General features: G+C 44.2%; 1 protein-coding gene across 1 annotated transcript in view; it reads left to right on the top strand.

The window, feature by feature from the left end:
* Positions 1-20,475, top strand: part of hmcn2 (hemicentin 2) — a gene marked incomplete at its 5' end in the record, with an annotated part of 44,266 nt that overhangs the window by 11,034 nt on the left and 12,757 nt on the right. The window contains 36 exons of the mRNA XM_079162055.1: positions 82-276; positions 1,304-1,399; positions 1,533-1,660; positions 1,759-1,903; positions 2,405-2,517; positions 4,292-4,451; positions 4,633-4,792; positions 7,391-7,518; positions 7,707-7,958; positions 9,194-9,277; positions 11,049-11,240; positions 11,349-11,479; positions 11,642-11,786; positions 12,151-12,277; positions 12,369-12,526; positions 12,986-13,264; positions 13,346-13,488; positions 14,039-14,189; positions 14,410-14,625; positions 14,741-14,854; positions 14,958-15,145; positions 15,241-15,337; positions 15,496-15,657; positions 15,778-15,891; positions 16,085-16,281; positions 16,465-16,546; positions 16,629-16,760; positions 16,845-16,988; positions 17,106-17,265; positions 17,767-17,891; positions 17,978-18,161; positions 18,268-18,365; positions 18,462-18,740; positions 18,836-19,026; positions 19,525-19,606; positions 20,265-20,401. Of these exons, the coding sequence (XP_079018181.1) occupies positions 82-276; positions 1,304-1,399; positions 1,533-1,660; positions 1,759-1,903; positions 2,405-2,517; positions 4,292-4,451; positions 4,633-4,792; positions 7,391-7,518; positions 7,707-7,958; positions 9,194-9,277; positions 11,049-11,240; positions 11,349-11,479; positions 11,642-11,786; positions 12,151-12,277; positions 12,369-12,526; positions 12,986-13,264; positions 13,346-13,488; positions 14,039-14,189; positions 14,410-14,625; positions 14,741-14,854; positions 14,958-15,145; positions 15,241-15,337; positions 15,496-15,657; positions 15,778-15,891; positions 16,085-16,281; positions 16,465-16,546; positions 16,629-16,760; positions 16,845-16,988; positions 17,106-17,265; positions 17,767-17,891; positions 17,978-18,161; positions 18,268-18,365; positions 18,462-18,740; positions 18,836-19,026; positions 19,525-19,606; positions 20,265-20,401 (5,489 nt within the window). The remainder of the gene's footprint in view (positions 1-81; positions 277-1,303; positions 1,400-1,532; positions 1,661-1,758; positions 1,904-2,404; positions 2,518-4,291; positions 4,452-4,632; positions 4,793-7,390; positions 7,519-7,706; positions 7,959-9,193; positions 9,278-11,048; positions 11,241-11,348; positions 11,480-11,641; positions 11,787-12,150; positions 12,278-12,368; positions 12,527-12,985; positions 13,265-13,345; positions 13,489-14,038; positions 14,190-14,409; positions 14,626-14,740; positions 14,855-14,957; positions 15,146-15,240; positions 15,338-15,495; positions 15,658-15,777; positions 15,892-16,084; positions 16,282-16,464; positions 16,547-16,628; positions 16,761-16,844; positions 16,989-17,105; positions 17,266-17,766; positions 17,892-17,977; positions 18,162-18,267; positions 18,366-18,461; positions 18,741-18,835; positions 19,027-19,524; positions 19,607-20,264; positions 20,402-20,475) is intronic.

Below are 20,475 nucleotides of genomic sequence, written 5' to 3'. Positions count from 1 at the left end.
AGACCACACCTTGTTGTTCCATATAAAGCTTATTTTTCTCTCAAAATTTACAAAAAGGAAAATTCACTCTCCCCTTAACAGCGGGCCCATTGTTCTCGGAGGCACCGGTTGACGTTACGGCTAACGTAGGGGAGAATATCACCCTCCCCTGCACTGCCCGAGGTTTCCCGCAACCGATGGTGACCTGGCGCAGACAGGACGGCAGACAGATTCTTACAAGGACAGACAGCCACAGTAGAACAATGCAGCTGGAGAGCGGACATCTTCTAATCCAGAGTGAGTTATCCATGAAACTCTAACACAGCACAGAGCTTTGGTCTGCAGTGCAAGCTAAAACAGCTTCATGGTTGCCTTGCACTGAGTGATTATATATAGAAGAGGTGCAGCCTTTCATATTAAATTCAGCTTTTCTTAAGAGAGGGGGGCGGCAACAGAATGCCATTGCCATCAGTAAAAGTACATTATATAGTCAGTATATATCACAAACCATTACGTGTCTATCCTGCTAAAAGCACTTCTTCTGGTTGGTGAAAGACTTACCGAAAAGAAAAAGTACCACATGACCTTAATGCTGTTAATAATTCTGCAAGAGGAAGTGTATTGTTCAAGTATTTCTTCTTCATTGTGGGATTGTATTCCCATCAGGGCAAAGAAGAATTTAAAGTTGTGAACTCTGGAGGCCTTTCAGACTGCAATATGACTAATCTTGGCCACTGAAGGTGATCCTTTGTGCTCCTGAGACTAAATGTTTATAGTGTGTGTAATATTTTATTGGAGAAGCCCAGACATATTAGCATGGGCTGCTTCTGTCACTGTTTCCATTTCTGGCTGCCATCTGACCTAATTACCTCAATCTGTTGCAGATTACTTTTTTTTTTAACCTGACATTGTTTTAGAAAATGCCTCTATCCATATTGTGTCACGCACAAAATCCACCAATCCCTCACCCTTCTGCTCCTCACTTTCTGCTTTTCATCAGCTATTTAAACATAGGCCTGACTATCCAAACACAAAGTGAATCATATGTTGATGTTCCAACATGTGATCTCGAGGGAATTTACTGAGTGGGACATATGTGTCAGGGGGCTGGCAGCTGAGGCAAACCCATTAATCCCGTTATTTTCTATTTTTAACTCTTAATTACAGCACAGTCTTACTATTATTAACTGCTATCAACATGGACTTATTGTTTTCTTTCTCAGCAAGAGGGGCGCTGGTTTATCTCAGATGTAAAGATTGTGCTGTGTTTCTAAGGAATTCGATTTGAGTTTGCTCAGTGTCTGTTTTCTGTGTTTGACTGCAGGTGTCTGGCTAGATGATGAAGGGCTGTACATCTGCGAGGCCAAGAACCAGTTTGGAACCATTAAAGCGGAGGCCAGAGTTGGTGTCACTGGACTGGGTAGGCTTGTCTAAGCTCTCTTTTCTATCTGCACTACCATACATTTCAGAAACAATAGCAGCAACTCCAAACAGACTGTGGCCTTAAAATACATACATTTTCCTTCCATTTATGCTCTGACCTTTTCCTGCAGAGCCCCCTCTCCTGGCCCAAGGTGCCCCAATCATCACCACTGGCATCGGTCAGTCCCTCAGTATTCCTTGCATGCTGTTGGATGGAATACCTCTTCCAGAAAGACACTGGTCCCAAAATGGAAAACCTGTAAGACTGACTAGTATTTAGCTTTCAAATGCGTACAGTACGTCTTACAGATAATCTCCATGTTCCTGTGTAACAGCTGTTGCTTTTCTCCTGCACAGGTTCAGCTGAATGGGAGGATGTTCTTGAGGAGTGATGGCAGTTTGTACATTGAAAGAGTAGTCCCACGGGATGCTGGGACATATGTCTGCACAGCTGTGAATGTAGCAGGCTCCATGAACATCACAGTCAGCCTGGAGGTTCACGGTAAGAGCCCATGTTGAAGGATATGTCAGACATGTTGAGATTAGGTGGAAAGATCAATACCTCACCCGAGCTGGAGAGTGGTATACATCTTCTCATCTAGCTGTCAGCAAGAAAGCAAAAAGGTAACTATTCCTTTGAGTTCCAATTCCTGAATTCAGTTTCTCAATGCTAGAGACACTGGCAGGTTTGGACAAAATATTACGGTTTGGACGGTCAGGTCAACTATGTGCTGACTCAGCATGGAAAACAACATTATGTCTATAACTTAACCACCTGCTGTCATCACAGTGAGAGGGTTCATTTATTGCATGCTTTGATGAAAGGGTCATTTTGTTCATAGGCGCGTAATGACAGGCCAGATTACGGTTCATCATCAGTTTGTAATGAAGAAATACCTTGAGCGCTGACACTGCTGGCTGGCTAAGACTAGTGATAATTCTGTGGGCACCCTTCTTCACGACCAGTCAAACAGCTGTGTTTTGTGACCTACTTCTTCCACAGTGCCTCCTGAGATCAACGCTGGTCCATACCACTACATAGCCAATGAGGGTGTAGCCATCACACTATCATGCGAAGCCAGCGGAGTTCCCAAGCCAAAAGTTGTCTGGTCCAAGGTAGGATGTCACACTCGTTGTCAAAATCTACTTTTATTGGTGATGGCTTTGGCTGTATAGTTCTTATTCCCCACTACATTATCTAGTGAGGATCACACTTGGCATTAATTCACCTTAAATACTTGTTGAAGTGGTAGCTATATCAAGCATGTTACAATCAAACAAAAGATCAGCATGCAGTTCTGCAATGGTAATGGAATCCAGAGTTTTCTACTGGAAGTGTTGAGCCAAACCAGCTTTTAATGTAATCAGCACTAGCATAACCACAGTGACGGTAATGGAAACCATCTTCATCTTATAATGCATTCTCTTAAGATTTACTACTTAAACTTAAATCATGTCAAAAAAGGAAACATCTGGTATCCGTGGTTGTAGCAGACCTGTAATAACCCCGTCCAATCATTTCATTCCGCTTGCATGAAATGATTTGATGGCCTACCTATGTACCTTCCTGCGTGCACTCTGCCTGTGCACTCATTGAGTTAGTTGAATATGGTTAGTGATGATGGCGCTCTCGTGGACTCCAGCATTAGTCAGGAAGTGTGCATTTGTGTGTTATTGGGGAGTTTTGGAGGGAGGCCTAAAGTTTTGGTTGGTTACTTTGAAAATCTGACTTACTTTCGCTGGTTTCTCCAAAGTTGCCTACCCAAGCTTTAAGCCACTATCTATCACCGAATGAGGTAACACAAAGGAGATTGCGCCTATGGCACATTGATGAAAGCTCTTGCATTTGTGGTATTACAAACTGGGTGTCTGGAAAAAATCCCAAGCAGTGATCTTTGGGAAGTAAAATCCCAAAACATACCTGCAGTTACCACTTATCGCCATAGGTGTTGATAAAGAAATCGAAACGGAGATCCTCCAGGTTGTCACTTTAAGATACAATTTGATTTAAAGAATATATATATATATATATTCAGTTTCCTACTAGCATATTAATCCCACAACATGGTTTCTCCCTCTGGCCTTATTTTTCTTAAAATACCACCAACAGTAACACTTTGTATTTCAATCAAGATTTGATTTAACTTGAGCAGGAAGTATAAAACCATATTATTGCTTGACTGTGAGGAATCACTCAAGATTGTACTGTACCGAAGAATCTATTTAAAACATTTCTTGCAGCACCTTCCAGTACAACACTTGAGTAAAAAAGACATCACAAGGAGAAATCCTCAAAGATTATATGCCACCAGGCAGAACCGCTGCAAAGTCAACATGCTTGACCCGCCCAGAATGCTAAATGAATGACGCCTATCCTCAGATTGATTGACAACAATATGATCTTTAAAGGCACATTCATGACATTTCCACCAAATTATCAACTATAGACAAATAGATGGATGTTGCCACCACAATCTTTAAAAGCAGTCACTTCCCATGAAGAAATAAACACCCCACACTATTACAGTCAGCTTCACTGAGTGAAGTCAATATACATAGTGTTGAACTGAGCCAGTTTTTTCTTCCTTTCTTTTTCCCCAAATATTTTCAGAGGAGTACTCGAGAATGGAGTAAATTTTCTTTTCTTGTCAGTTAAAAGTGAATCTGTAAAAGCAATTTTATGTTCAAAGCAAGTGTGTGTGCAGCAGGCTGCTCTCTTGTTTCTGTGCATTGGGGATAGAGAGTGAGTTAATGGCGTGCACTGTAATTACATTAGACATCAAAGGTTGGGCTGTAAACCTTAAACCAAGCTTAGTGTCCCTGCGCTGTTGTGTGGACAGCTTTTATCTAAAGTATATTCTGTCTGGTCTTATGCCTGCTGTTCCTCCAGGGGAGGCAGCCTCTGCTCAGGGACCACTCATCTCTTTTGTCCGACCCTGATGGAGACCTCCTCATCCCCCACCCTACCAATGAGGATGCAGGCATTTACATCTGCACTGCCACCAGTCCTGTGGGCTACGCTAGCCGAGAGATCCAGCTCAGTGTCAACAGTAAGGCAAAAAAAAAAAATGTTAACACCACAGTCACCCAAACATAGCAGTGTTTGGTTTAGCAGAGGCTGACATCTGTCTACACAGACTGTATGATGTTGGACTGTATGATAAATCTTCCTGTTTAGGGAAGGTACTGTATATACATGGTATTCTTACAACTTCTTTCCCTGTTTTCCAGCCATGCCTAAGATAGTGGGTGTGAGTGGCCATGACAACACAGTGAAGATGGCTGCAGAGGTGGGCACAGAGGTTGTTCTCCCATGTGAAGTCCAAGGCAGTCCCTCTCCACTTGTCACATGGAGCAGAAATGGACACCCAATCCCCCCCGTCACAGCTGGGTAAGAGGAAGTCTTACCTCGTTCTGGAAATGATTGAGTAAAATTAGTTAAACATCATGTACCAACATTTCTCACCATGCCTTACATCTGACTTAGCTAACATCTGACTCCGTTTTTACAAGGGTCACTGACTGAAGCTGGCTGCCATTCCAAGCTGCTGCTAATGTTTTGGAGTTAATTTAGTGATGACTTTTGAAGGGCAGTTAGGCAGAGACAGCAGCAGTCTGCCAGAGAGAGATGTGTGCGGGCCTCACTGGTTGGATAAACTGAGGAGGAACATCTGGTCTAACATGGTTCGCCGATTCCTGGCTTTCATGTGTGGTCACTCTGGGTGCAGACAGACTGGGGACAGATGACAGACAGACTCTCTGGGCCAGACACCAGACCGAATGGTTTTGGGGTAGATAGAAGAATGACGGAGTGGGCTGAAAGCTGCGGTGACTCAGATACAGTATGACTTGTGTGGGGCCAGGAAGAAGGAAAGGGGTGGGGGTGGAGTGGAGTGGGGGGGATGCCAGGAAGAGGGGAGGAAAACGAACTGACAGAGGAAGAGATACAAGCCCTGTCTGCCTGATGTTCGGATTCCCTGGAGTGCTTCAGCAGTAAAACAACATGCTGACTCTTTACTAGTCCTGTCTGATGAGAATAACACATCTCTGTGAACAGCCCCCACATAAGCCCTGGCTTTGCATATGCAGGACCTGCAGAAACAAGCACTCTGTGAAGGAGGGAGATTTATTCCCTCCAGCTACACTCTGTGGGGTCAGAGGAAATGACAAGGGGTGCTGATTGTTGAAATCAGTGGGCAGTAAGATTTCTGCCATAGCTATGTAATAGGCTTGCACTAACAAAAAGACACAAAGCTATTCAACCCTCTGGGTTTATTCACTCTACACGTAATCCTGATGAGGCCAATTTGTCCCAGTTAGTCTTTGTGTCAGACTGTGTAAACAGATGACTTGACACCAATGTGGGGTGTGATGGATGGGCGAGAGGGGTGGTTCATGTCTCGTGTGCTTGAGCTTGTGTCAGCCTTCACTCTTGCATTGCCGCGCTGCAGCCTGAGCAGCTCCGATTGACCACATTTGGTTCCAATGTTAGATGTTGCTGCCTCTCCTCAGGCTGTTTGGGGAGGTGGGGGAGCGACGTTACACCATATGTGCAGCTGAAATAGAGAGCTCTTTGTGCTTCAAACTCATTTCCACTTACACAAACATGTTATTGTTAAAATTCAGTTGCTTAGCAGACGCACTTATCTAGGATAAATCACAGAAGTTTGTTTACATTTGTGCATATTAAGCATTTATACAGCTGGATAGCTTCTGGTGCTATTCAGGTTGCCACACGCCCCTTTAAAGTTGCTGACCTACATTTAAGTACTTTTAACCTACGCTCTTGTTTTTGCTACAAATCATGTTATTGGAGTGGATGGCAGTACATGTGTTCGTCTCCATCTGTCTACTGGAATCTATAACTCTATACAGAGTACACCTTCCGCTGCCTCTTCCTCCTCCTCCTCCTCCTCCTCCTGCTCCTCCTCCTCCTCTTCTAAACCCCCGATTTCCTCCCTTCTCCCCCACGGACAGACCAATGGCACGCTTTCTGTATAATCTATACATTTTGCTTTCCGCATGGATGTTCTCAAGATAACGGAGATCTGCATAACCTTCCATTTGACTCCACCATCAAGACGACCTTTTGATTTTCAAATCATCTGTATTTTCTGACCCCTTGTTGAAAAACACACAACAGCTGCTGTGCACATTTCTGTTCCCAACAGGAAGATATGCATTGATTTTTTTGGAGCCTATGACCTTTTCTATGGTGACATCACCAGTTCAAACTTTGGTTACCCTTTCACACTGTAATTACCCTGGACAATGGTAACTGTGATAACAACTCACAAGAACTCACGAGGGAGAGTACGAGGCCCTGGCTAAGGTCCAGACTCCACAAAGTGCTTTCTTGTTCAGAGCTTTAATCCATCACTAGATCCGTTTTTCTTTCAGACAACAACACAAATGCAAAGACGCCATCAGCAGCCTCCAAATGTATTTCAAGTCTGTGTTGCTGTCACTATTTCTCATGCTTTGTTTTGTATTTTGAACGTAACTTAGAATTACATTTAAAGTAAAGAAAACACAATACAATGGATGTGTTATGCTCCATTCCTTTCACAAATTGCTCAAAATGTGAACATATTATCTAATTAATCTACATACTAATGAAGCACTTTATCAATGTGCTTCTGACTGTCGCTGTACTGGGAATTCACTGTTTGAATCTGTTTACAGGAACTGTTTTCATCAACTCATCTCCTACTAAAAATAGTAACAGAAGCAAAACTGGAACATGAAACTTAAAATCCTCACAGACTATCAAGGCTTACCAATACTATAAACACTGGCCAGCCTTTATACATATTTATCTGCTCGTATAGATTCATTCATAGTATTCATTCTCAACAATGTAAATGGGACATTAGAGGAAAATATCACTTCAAAACAGGAACACTTATCTCCCAAAACACAGTGGCTGTAGATCTTCAGTGACTCATAAAGTGTTTTCTCCATCCCTTTGCCCCTAACCACTCTCCAGGTTCACTGTCCTGTCTTCAGGCTCTCTGAGGATCACTGATGTGCGCCTGATTGACAGTAAACTGTACACCTGCACTGCGGAAAACCCAGCAGGCAACGTGTCCCTCAGCTACAATTTACACATTCAAGGTAACTCTCTGCGGCTTCATTAGAAAGTTCTTAGAAACTTTAAAACTTGTGTTTTCAAAATGCTGTCAAGTTGATAGATTCCAATGAGAACACGTCACCTCTAACAAAAAATGTTGATTTGTAAATAGATAGAGGTGTGTAAGAGATGTGATAAGACATGCATTTAGGATGTTTGTTTTTGTACTCAGCTAAGCCTAGAATTCAGCCAGCACCTTCCCTCCTGAAAGCCCTGATTGGCCAAAGAGTGACTCTGCCATGTGTGGTCCAAGGACAGCCAAGCCCTGAGGTCAGTTGGTTTCACAATGGACTTCCTGTTGGGGTCAAGAACACTACGCCCCTCAAGATCCAGCAGGTCAGCCTGACTGACCAGGGCACTTACCAGTGCGTGGCCAGGAACAGCGCTGGACAGGAGACCTTGGAGATCAAGCTGGAAATTCTTGGTGAATATCTGCGGTTCAGCACTTAAAACACGTTTTGTTCATTTTGACAATATTTAACACAACTCTGCAGTATAAACAGCATATTGTGAATTATGTGAAACCTATTTAAACCATTTCCTAGCACTAGTAATATGAAGATGTATATATACTGACAGTGTCCCAGTTTTAGGCTCTCCCCTGTCTGTCTAGAGGTACATTCTGAGGCACAGTAGCTACATGCTGCATGAGGATAAGGTGTCATTTGTACTAGAAAATAAATGTTTCATACGGCGAATTGTCCTACCACATCAAAAATTGAAAGAGTTTATAATTGTTCTGAATGGCTACACTCAAAGGCAGGGAGTTAAAAGCTGACCTTTATAGCTGGGGAGGGGTACATGAAGACACTCATAGTGTTGCACTCGGCTATTCACATAAATAGTGACTGATTTTGTTGCAGTAGTAGAATAAAAAGAAGACCGCTAGAGAAATAAATTCAGACCCTGGCTCCGTTCTCACCTCCGCACAGCTGGCCATTCACATTGTGGAGTAGGTGTGAATGCCACATTGTCGCATTCACACAGCCCCACCCATCTAATCCGGCTTCGATAAGGTGTCTGGGAAAAGGTTGTCCAAAGCTATTCAACCATCTCTTCTGATAGAGTACACTCACCCCTCAAGCAGTCCTTTAAACCTCTATCAACTTGTGCCATCACTTATGGGCTGCCACAGAGGTCTGTTCTTGATCCATTACTATTTACTTAATACACAGACAACATTATTCTTTCTAATCAGTACTTCAACATCCACTTCTAAGCAAATGATAGATGTATAGGCCCCTGGTTCCACCCCAACCCATGCTCCTAATGATCTTCAGTCTGCCTTTGATGCTTTCTGGATATCAAAACCCTGAAATGCCAAGTACATGTGTATGTACTAACCATGGCAGAGCTAGTATATGCTCAAGTTATACATTTTTTCTATTCCACTTGGAGCCTTTAAAGCTGTATCATCCCATGTTGTTGTAATTAGTTTCATTAATTCTCTTTGTCACTTGATTGGCCAGAGAGTACAAATGTCTCAAATCTAACACCCACATCAGTCCCTCAAATGCTCTTAAGGCTTCTCACTTACTCATTTACCTAAACTGAATCATTAATCTGTTTTAAAATTCATTTCACTTTGGATTTAAGGGTCCCTCTATCAACTGCCCTTGCATTTGAACAAGCAGATAACATGTTTTTCTGTCCTCACAGAGGCCCCATCCTTTGCAGAACCCGGAGATGCCGTAATGGAGAAAGTAGCGAACAGCAAGGTCATCATCCCTTGCCCTGCTAAAGGTACGGAATGATTCGAAGAGACACAATTTACAGTGTGTGAAGGAAGTTTTTAGAGCCTAAAAACTATGTGTTTGTCTTTATGACACAAGAGAAATTTCCACTTTAAATGTAGGACAGATATGCGTATTTGTGCACCATCAAAGGATTGTTTCACTGTGAATGTAGACTTTTATTTGCCAAACCAGAAAAAAGATCCTTGCCATCTTAAAAGGCGCATCCTCTTTTTATCGCAGCACCCAGATGTATGCTGTTGTCTCTATATTTTAAAACCTCTGTGTCTGTCTGAAACAAGGTAGCATCCTGGAGGGACGCAGAAAGCTCCCTATTTTATCAAAACACAGTGAGTGTCTGGGAATGTCTGTGGGTGCACTGATGGATACTTAATGCTCTGACAGCCCGTGCAAACAGGTATTGTTTTGTGTGTAGCTGTGTCATGGTTACCAGCACGGTGAGAGGAGGTGAGGGTCGTGTCCAATGTAGAGCAACAGCTGGAACATCAGCCTGTATGTTGCCACAGTGAGCAACATCTGCTTTCCTCTGCATTGGGGCCTGCTGGGAGAGGAATCCTAATTACAGGCTGCTGCTTGCTGATGAAGGACAGAGATGTCTGAGGCGCACCTTGAAGCACAGGAACAGGAAGATGAAGCTACACTAGCCCTCCTTCCATCCAAGTCATACCGGCAGGCAGGCAGACTGTACCTGGCCACAGAGGGCTCACACGGAAATGCTTGATGCCCTTGACATCCTAGAGAGGCAGACAGAAGCAGGAAACTAGGATCCCCTCGTTGTTCTCTTGAGATCCATCTGTATGAGGGAGATAAAGTGCAGTCTCTGCCAGAAGGATATTATTAATTCACCAACAAGCGCATCACATTTGATAGAGGTAATTATTTGAGAAGCACATGGAAGAGATAATCTAGGACTTCATCAGCCCCAGCAAGTAAATTCAAAAGCTACTAATGAGATCTGTTAACATCTAAAACAGAACATCTGCAGGCATTTCCTCCCAGCAATGAGATAATGAATTTGCTTAGAGCTCCTTAACTGTAAACATGTGCTCAGAGAGGCGACGGACGATAACATCAGCTTTTGCTGGTGCTGCGTCTCATTTGGTTAGTATTTTTTTGGATTGAGGAAGGGCGCAGTGTTTGATTTCGCTTCCGGGTCTGTGGTGTTTATGTATATGTAACACCTCTGTAAATAGACAGAGCCATGACATTTGGATCACTCCACTGCACTGATCTTTCTTTGCGACTTGCTGGTTTGTCCTGTTGCTTTGGGTATGAAATTCTCTGTATTGTCCCTATTCCACCTTTCTCCATTTGACTGTTATCACCTCTTTCCCACCCAGTAATCCACAGAACACATCTGTTTCAGGCTCCTGAGTGTACGCACCAGTGCCTTTTGAACTGCTTGTTCGACCACTCCTATTCTTAGTGCTCAAGACTGTGTCTGGCAATAAATCTTGATGCTAGTGTTTTAAGCCGTGCATCTTGCATCTCTCCAGCATACTGTGCCTTACTTTTTAATGTGACCTTGAAATCTTAGGCTCGCAGGCTACAAGGATCCATTTTGGCAATGTCTCCCCCGCTCTCCCGCTGTCCAGCAGATAAATGTAGAGCCATCTTTTTTTCTAGTCTGGGCCGCTTGCCCATTAAGTTCCCCTGTAGAGAAGCAGAGAGATGGAAGTAACTTTTCTTTCTGTCAGATGTGATCAATAAAGCTCAGTTTATACTCCCTAACAATCCTTTTCTTGTCTCCGCACATGCAGGTACACCTCATCCCAAGCTGCGCTGGTTCAAGAATGGCCTGGAGATACAGCCTGAACAATCAGAGCTTTCTGTGGCGAGGGATGGAGCTCTCGTAATTAGAACAGCGTCTGCCAGCCACAGCGGGGACTTCAAGTGTGTGGCGACCAATGAGGCAGGCTCTGTGGAGAGAAAGACTAGGCTGAAAGTAAATGGTGAGAATTTTGTTACCCTCATTTTTTTCCTCCGAACAAAATACCTTTAACTGAACTCAAATATAGTGCAAACACAAATCTTCCTTTTTTCCTTTTGTACTTCTGTAGTTCCCCCAGAGATCCAAGAGGACGGGCAGCAACTGAACCTCACTGTCACCTTGAAGCAGCCTCTCACTCTGGGCTGCGATGCCTTTGGGATCCCCTCCCCTACTATCACCTGGACTAAAGATGGTCATCCAGTGAGTTCTTTCACCCTGAATTGCCTCTTTCAGTTAATGTAAAACCTGGGCTGCATGTTAATATACCTTGTTGATATCTAGCTGTACAATGCCATTAAGTGGCCATTGCTCTAATTACAAAAAGACATCAAGGATGCACTAAACGGATTTTTGTACGACCAGGTGGACAGTCCTGGGGTGTATCTGCAGAATGGGAACAGGCTGCTGAGAATCTACAGAGTTCAGCCAGAACATGCAGGCAGATTTGCCTGCACAGCTCAAAACTCAGCTGGAGAGGCCCGGAGAGAATATCACATTGTGGTGCAAGGTGAGCTCATAAACCAGCTGTCACTGGCTGACACTGGTATTTATTTAGTATATGAAAGAATAGAAGAGGGAAAAGACAGATGGAAGGATACCTACTCCATCAAGTACAGATTTAATAGGGATGTGGTCTAAAGCTCCCAAAGAACTGTTTAATTAGACTTTTGATAATACAGTTGTATGTTATTCCATCCACACCTTCAAAGACTATCCATTATAGTTAATGCAGATGACCTCATTATGTCCCTCCTTTAATATATCTGTTTTCACCTCACAACAGTGATTTTGAATTTGAAGTGATCATTATCTCATTCCGATTCCATAAATACCAACTAGTGTATTTCTGTTGTATGTGCACATACTTACAGCTCCGCCAGTGATCTCAGGAGCATCCCGACTGCAGGACTTAACTGTGGTACTGGGCCAGGAGGTGGAGTTTCAGTGTCGGGTAAGCGGTCGACCAGCACCCAGAGTGGAATGGAGCCGCGACGGAGAGTAAGCATCACTCTCAACAGTTTAATAATGTGACATTCAGCACCACACACCCATAGCATTGATTTGATCCACCACTCCTTCCTCTCTTCAGGGTTCTGTCTCGCGACGGAGACCCCCATGTTGAGTTTCTGGAAAATGGCCAGGTGTTGAAGGTGAAGTCAGTAAGACTGAGGGACCAGGGGCTTTACCAGTGTCTGGCCAGTAACAACGCAGGAACTCAGATGCGCCAGTTCAGACTCACAGTGCAAGGTCTCTACTTTATCTAAGACGCATACACTTGCAACCACACTGGCCTGAATTCAGCTTGTACTCGCATTTATTTTCTACAAGGAAGACAAAAAAGTCCTTTAAAAGTCATCAGGATATTAAGTTGATTTGTTTTCCAACGGTGCTGTGGTAGCAGTGTTGTTTCAAGAAAGAAAAATACTGAACATAATATTAAATTCATGTGTAGACCTTGCCTCTACAATTCTGTGATTTGACGTACACAACACTGCTAATCTATGAGCACACACTGAATTGTCTTCATGCAGGGCTCTGGGGATTTCCGAGACTTTTGCCCAAACTATTGCACACTACATTTCTGTTTCAGAGGGTCTCATGCACAAAACAGGCCAATTCCCCAAAGATCTACCCATCCTGTGCCGTGGGCCAGTAAAAATCATACTGGCTATTAAACATTAACGTGTTGTCTGTCTCTCTCCCCAGCTCCCCCCACCATCAAGGGCCCCAGTGAGACCTCAGAGGTTTCGGTGGTCCTGGGTTTCCCCACAGTCCTCCCCTGTGATGTTGAGGGCTCACCCACACCCAGCATCACCTGGTTGAAGGACAACCAGCCCATCGTGTCCAGTCCCCAGTCGACATACACCCGTGGCGGACAGGCGCTGCGACTGGGCTCAGCACAGGGAGACAGCACTGGCCTCTACACCTGCAGGGCCACGAATCCGGCCGGCACCGCCATCAAACATTATTCTCTGAGTGTTCTGGGTAAGAGACATCTATGCCACTTACGCATTAAAGTGGGTGAGACAGAACCTTTAATGAAACCCCTGTTATTTGTTTCATCAGTCCCACCACAGATAGAAGGCGACTCTACATCCTTAAAGTTTGGTGGTCAGGGAGAGAAAGTACGGATCAATGGGAGTTTAACTCTTTCCTGCCTGACTAAAGGTTTTCCAGAGCCCACGGTTAACTGGTTCAAAGACGGACAGGTTGGTGTTTCATTCTTGCAAGCATCTCTTAAAACCACAAACATGTACTTCTAAGGTGAGAGTAAAGTTGTAATCTCTATCAGCCTCTACTGGCAACCAGTAAGAATTGCAACAGCCTCAACAGAATTTACATCCTCTTGCACAAGCCACCTCCACCCTCCAGGTTTTTGTGCTGCGAGTGAGCCAGTGCATTATAACAAAGATGTAGAAGAAGAATCCAGGGATTTGAATATCATGATGTAAAATACTGTAATGAAACTGCTTTGCCCTGTGTGTTTTTTCCTTGACCTACATGTATTTTTATGTGCAGCTTAATATGGTTGCAACATCTACCTATGTGTGCATCTTTTTTTCTGAGGGGGCTACGTATTGTTTTCTTGCATGTATTTTTTGTAAAACACGATACAGGTGGGAAATTGTGTTTTAAAAGCCAGACATTTTATCTCTTGCCAAATGTTTTATTGAGTTAGTAGTACTAGCCTTTCAAACCCACATCTGATATAGACTGATTACAACACGATATCCGTTCATGTATTTTCTTTGTCTTTAGTTGCTGACTGGAAACCTCCATGCCGGCATTCAAGAGAGTGGCTTCATCCTCCACATAGAGAACGCCATGCTGTCTCATGAGGGGCAGTACACCTGTGTGGTCACCAACTCTGCAGGAGAGGACAAGAGAGACTTTCATGTCACTATTCAGGGTATGTTGGGTAAAATCTGCGTATGATATAACCAAATCAGTATCATGATTGGGCGTTCAGTTCAAATTGAAATGCCAACTGATTTTCACATACTATTTATAAGGTAAATTATTTGGTGACGTGTAGATTTTTTTTATTGTATAATTAAAATGTTTTGGAATAAATCAAATCTTCAGTAAATAGAAAGTGAACTGACCCAAAGATGCTCTTGTCTTGCTAGTTCCTCCGATCTTTCACCGGGTGACTAACAGAGAAGCAGCCTGGGGTCTCGGACACGAGGATGACGATAATGAGGACATGGTGGAGAAGCGGGAGGTGGTCTTGGGCCATCCAATCAGCCTGTCCTGTGAGAGTAATGCCATCCCCCCTCCCAAGCTCAGCTGGTACAAGGATGGACGAAAACTCACCTCTGCCGATGGAGTGGTACTGCTTCCAGGTCAGAGAGAACTCCTTCCTGTGTGATCTCAGTTAAAAGCAGTAGTGTGGTTGTTACCTATGACGGGGGCCTCACATTCATAGATAAGTCTGCCGTTGTACGTTTGTCCTTTCAGGTGGACAGGTGCTACAAATCACCCGAGTGCAGAAAGAAGATGCTGGAAAGTTTACATGTCAGGCTGTTAATGAGGCCGGAGAGGATCGCATGCACTTTGAACTGGAAATCTTAGGTAAGCAAGCACTTGCACATAATGTAGTTGTGAATATAACATATGCAATAAAATGTGTTTATTTGGAAATGATACGGAATGTCTGTCGTGTTTACCTCCCCAGTCCCTCCGGTGATCATGGGGGCGTTAGAGGAGTTTATGGAGGAAGTGGGAGCAGTGGTCAACAGCTCCGTGGTCCTTCATTGTGATGTGACTGGACACCCGACTCCAGTCATCTCCTGGCTGAGAGACAGGCAGCCGGTGCACACAGACTCACAGCACCAAATCAGTGAGGACGGGACTCGGCTCCAGGTTAATCATTTGACTTTGAGACAAATACCAGCTTGTAAACAGATCCAACCGTGACATGTTCTATTGAGGAATAACACTTCAATCCCATCTTTCAGCTCCTAAGTGTCCAGGTTTCAGACATGGCTGGCTATTTGTGTGTAGCTGAGAACAAAGTTGGAACAGTTGAGAAGCTCTTCAGTCTGAAAGTGCAAGGTAAGAAAAGTCCATAAGGGCTTTACCACTACCTCTGTATATTCAATTTCCCATCAAGGGGACCAATACATGTGTTTTGGGTTATTTATAATATATGTTATCGGATTTCCTTTTATGACTTCTTTTAAGTCTACAAAACATTGTTGTATCTCTTTCAGTGCCTCCTAGAATAATTGGCGTTAAGGAGGAGGACGTTAGTGTGATTGAGGGCCACATGGTGTCAATGCTGTGTGACGTCCAAGCGTACCCTCCTCCAGAGATCACCTGGACCAGAGATGGGCAGATCCTCCACTTCAACACCGGTATCCACATTCTGCCAGGTCAGATCACGGCCACCCGTGATACCCAAATGATTTTTAAGTCAGGAGCATTTCCTTTGTTTGACTCTAATAATGGCCAATATGGAACATTTCATATCATAACATATCTATATATTATAGGTGGCCAGATGCTTCAGTTGCCCCGGGCAAGGCTGGAAGATGCTGGGCAATATGTATGCACAGCCACCAACTCAGCAGGCCAGGACCAGAAGAGCATTCTCCTCAGTGTTTACGGTGAGCATACACATGGTGACCCATCTGCACAATTCAGCTACATATACAGATGATCACATCTCAAACATTGTCCAGGCTACAAAAGAAATCTGTTTACCGCAGGCCAGCTGTGGCCGAGGATAGTTCAGGAGTGAATCATAGCGATTCTGAATGAATCAAACTGAGATCATGGCCCTGTCTTTATGTGCTTCAGTCCTGCCCACCCTGAAGCCCCGTCTAGATGTCGAGTCAGACTTGATCACCCCGCAAGTTGGCTCCTCGGTCACCTTGCGATGTGAAGCACATGGTGTTCCTGAGCCTGAGGTCACATGGTACAAGAATGGGCTGCAACTGGCCGCAGGGAACGGGCTGAAGATGGATCCTCATCAGCTGGAGATCATAGGAGTTCAGGTCAGGATAAAATGCTTTTACGTCATACGTTTGAGGCTGCAAACAAAGTATTTTAAGGACTCAAAGTGGCTTTTAGAATGCATGCACCAGCTAGCATAGCAGGAAGGAGACACTTTTTTGCCTATAGCTTGTACTCAAAATGCACCCTCCGTCACCACACTGGCCTTCTTTTTTGGTTCCTAGATGGCAGATGGTGGCGCCTACACATGCAAAGTATCCAATGTGGCTGGACAGGTGGACAGGACATTCAGACTGACCATTCATGGTGAGAATACCTCTCCTATGTAACACTTTAAACAGCTTTGTTCAAAAGGGAGTGGTTTTATTCTTCAAATATATGTCCACAGTTCCACCTGTCCTGGACGGGCCTCTGCTGGAGTCCCTAAACTACACCCTTGGCTCCCATGTGGCCTTGCTGTGTGAGGCCTCAGGGGTCCCTGTGCCCAGCATCACCTGGCTCAAGGATGGAACTCCTATTGGTAGGAGGGAGGCAATGATAGTGGGATTGGAATAGTATGTGCCATGTGTGACGGCTAGTGTAAGTGATTGTGTTTGCTGTCCAGAGAGCAGTCTGCAGTGGCAGTGGTCCGTTCGAGGGAATAGGCTGGAGCTGGGGCCCCTCACGCTGTCTCATGCTGGAACATACACCTGTGTGGCCAAGAACAGAGAGGGACACACACAGAAAGACTACACACTCACAGTGCAGGGTAAAGAGAAATAAAAAAATTAAGAAAAAAATTATACTCAACCTAGAAAATTCTACCTTCTATTCATAAAAGTAGTGATTTTCGGTGGCATTTAGCTGTTATCTTTGCCCTACTTAGTATCGCCGACCATCTTGGACTCTGAACGCTCTTCTGATGTGAGTGCACCCATGGGCGAGGAGCTGACCCTGGAGTGCAGAGCAACTGGAATCCCCACACCACGTCTTAGCTGGCTGAAAGACGGAGTGACTTTAGACGGATCAAACGCCCGTCACATCACGTAAGTCATTCACATACCGCATTTACTGCCAGGGCTTTAAGAATAATAACTGATAATAGTACATTTTAAGTAGCACATTGTGCTCGTTCAAAGCGGCTGAATTAGTTTCACAAGCATCACATGGATCAACGGCATTCCCTATAGATTTGGAAAATAAAATGTGAATCATCGTCAAAGATAATGACCATGACCGAGGGATGTGTGGACAGACAAATGGAGTCGTTTATAGTCTCTTGGCTAATTTCGACATGAGGAACGGTAAGAGCAGCTGTTTTTCAGCTGTTCAGCAGCTTCTGTGGTCATTGCAACTGAATCAGCCAGAGAAAGTAAATTTGTGTGTGTGTGTGTCTGTGTGTGTGTGTGGGTGTGAGAAAATCGTGAGACGATGATGATAATAATGATGATGGGAAAATAATAACGTTCAGAGAAAATAACGACAGGGGAAAATGGATCAAGTAGCGTGGTGTTAATGTGAAAACATCTGTATTTGTAACCTGGCAGTGTGACCTCGGACGGCAGCACTCTAACATTACTGAGGCTGACTCCCGAGGATTCTGGAACATACACCTGTTTGGCTGTCAGCCCGGCTGGACGGGAGAGCAAAATCTACACCCTCTTCGTACTAGGTCAGTTTGAACATTTTGCAGATGTGTTTCTGTGTTAGTGTATAGGTTTCTGAAGATTTGCTTTCATTTGATTTGACTTGTCACAGTCCCACCATCCATCTCTGGTGAGACCACTGTCCCCAGAGAGCTGCAGGTCACACAGGACAGTGTTGTGACTCTGGAGTGTCAGACAGCAGGAAACCCTCCCCCTCAGATCAGCTGGCTGAAGAACGGACGTCCTCTGCTTCTCTCTCCTCGTACACGCCTCCTATCTGCTGACTCTGTGCTGAGGTCAGTTTAGAGAGAGAAAGCCAAATACAAACGAGATCAATGTTAAAGAGATTAAATGTTCATAGATGAGATAATGCTAAGTGTTCCCTTTTCCTTCATGAAAAAGGATTTCCCCCGTGCAGCTGTCTGACTCTGGACTTTACACATGCGTGGCACGCAGTCGAGCTGGTCTTGCCGAGCTCAGTTATGATCTCCAGGTCCAAGGTACAGTAATAACATACCAGCTACTGATTTTCCCTTGAACAGATCTTTTGGATCTGAGGGTTTTATTTCGATGTTATGTGTGTGTGTGGTCCGCAGTGCCCCCTGGTGTGGATCATGTTGAACCAGTGGAGCCAGTTACAGTAGTCCAGGGGTCCTTGGTGACGTTAACCTGCGAAGCGCGCGGCATTCCCCCTCCGACACTGAATTGGTTGAAGGACGGCCAGCCACTTTCTCTTCACCGCAACTTGCTGCTGGATGGACAGGAGACACGGCTGCAGCTGCCTGATGTAGCGCCTTCAGATGCGGGCCTCTACAGCTGCGTGGCTAGTAACCAGGCTGGAAGCAGCACAAAGAGCTTTAACCTCACTGTGCTCGGTAATCCCAAACACAATCTGTATGTTAAATGTATAGTGTTGAAGAGTGTAAACTCCTTGAACAACTGAGCCAAAACGCTCTGCTTTGTAATCCAGAGCCTCCAAAGATATCTAGCTCCAGTTCTCCAGAAGAGCTGACCATCGCAGTAAATAGTCCACTGGAGCTGGAGTGCTCGGCCGTGGGAGCCCCACCTCCCACCCTCAGCTGGCTCAAAGATGGTCGCCCTTTGGAAGGAACTGACATTGTTCAGCAGGATGGACACTTTGTCAGGATACTCAAAGTTCAGGTAAATTACAAACGGACAATATCTGATGATATTGCAAAGTTGAAGCTGCAGTAGTCAATTCATACACAGAGTAGCTGTGAGCACATGCACTATTTAGAATAAGGAATAATTGTGTAACTTTCTGCAACGGTATTTTCAGGAAAATGCAGGTTGCTGAGGTTTTTAGAAAGAAGTGCATCTTTTTTTTTAAAAGCACCTGATGTGCCTGTTGCAGCATTAACATGTCCAGTCTTTTCACAGAAAGACAAAAGGCATGTGAAATGAAGCTAAACCATTATGTTTACTTGTATGTAATTCGATGTTCTTAATAGGTTGTTTATATGGGTGGTGTACATTATAGTTACAAAAAAGATGCACAAAAGCATGAGCTTTAATTTGTATACCTAAAATCAGATTTAAAAACAATTGCAAGAGTGAAGCTTTAACAGGATCAATCTACGCAAATACAGCATTGTTATGCAAGAACCACTCAAGCTGATTAATGTTGTCTCTTTAAAGGTTGAGGATGCAGGTCTGTACACTTGCTTGGCCAGCAGCCTAGCTGGAGAGGATGGAAAAAACCACTGGGTCAGAGTCCAAGGTGACACAAGCTGTTCTCCGTGTACATTCTAAAGTGTTCGGTGTTTGCACAAAAGTAAAAACAGACTTGGTCTGGCATTAACATTTTCCAGCTACGGTCATGCACAGTTATGCACGCAATATGAGGTATACAGTAAAAAGGCATTTTCATGTGTGTTGATTGATGACACAGGCCGCTTTGATTTCTGATATATTGTGCAGCATCTTTATCCCATTTCACCATTTGTTCTCGCTGGAATAAAATGGTGCCTCTAGAAATATATTAACACGCAATGCTGTTGAGATATATTAAGCTGCTGAGATTAATGCTCCAAGTAAAATTCCTAAATTCATGATGTAAACCTCTTTCTTTGGATTACCCAACTCAGGCAACATTAAATCATATGTAGTGAAACACATTTCTTACAGCACATCCATCTTTATACATTTTGCACTGTGTGGAAAGCTAAGGATGTATTTTTCAGTGCAAACACAAGGGTTGGCTTCTGATCTACTGCCTGACTTTATCTGTTCCACATGTCCTTAAAAAGCAGCACCTATTAGAGGAATTGTTAGTCACGTTATTCATTCTGGGTGCTTAAGCGTGTGTCACCACTGTAAACGTTTTGTAAGTTGCCTCAGTGAGGTCCACCGCTTTTTAACCAGTGGTTGTGTTTCAGTCCCACCCACCCTCCTTGGCTCTGGTGATGTGAGGACATTGACAGTACCAGTTAATGGGCATTTGACTTTGGAGTGCCTGGCTGACAATGACCCCCCTCCCGATATCGAGTGGTACAAAGATGAGGCCAAGCTGCAGGTACGGAGTCAAAATCAAAAACAGGTATTGAACTAGAAACTATGTCCTCTGACTCACACGTTTTCCCTCCCTCC

The sequence above is a fragment of the Pholis gunnellus genome (genome assembly GCF_910591455.1).
Source record: "Pholis gunnellus genome assembly, chromosome: 6".
NCBI lineage: Eukaryota > Metazoa > Chordata > Actinopteri > Perciformes > Pholidae > Pholis > Pholis gunnellus.
This window is presented reverse-complemented; position numbering and strand designations above follow the sequence as displayed.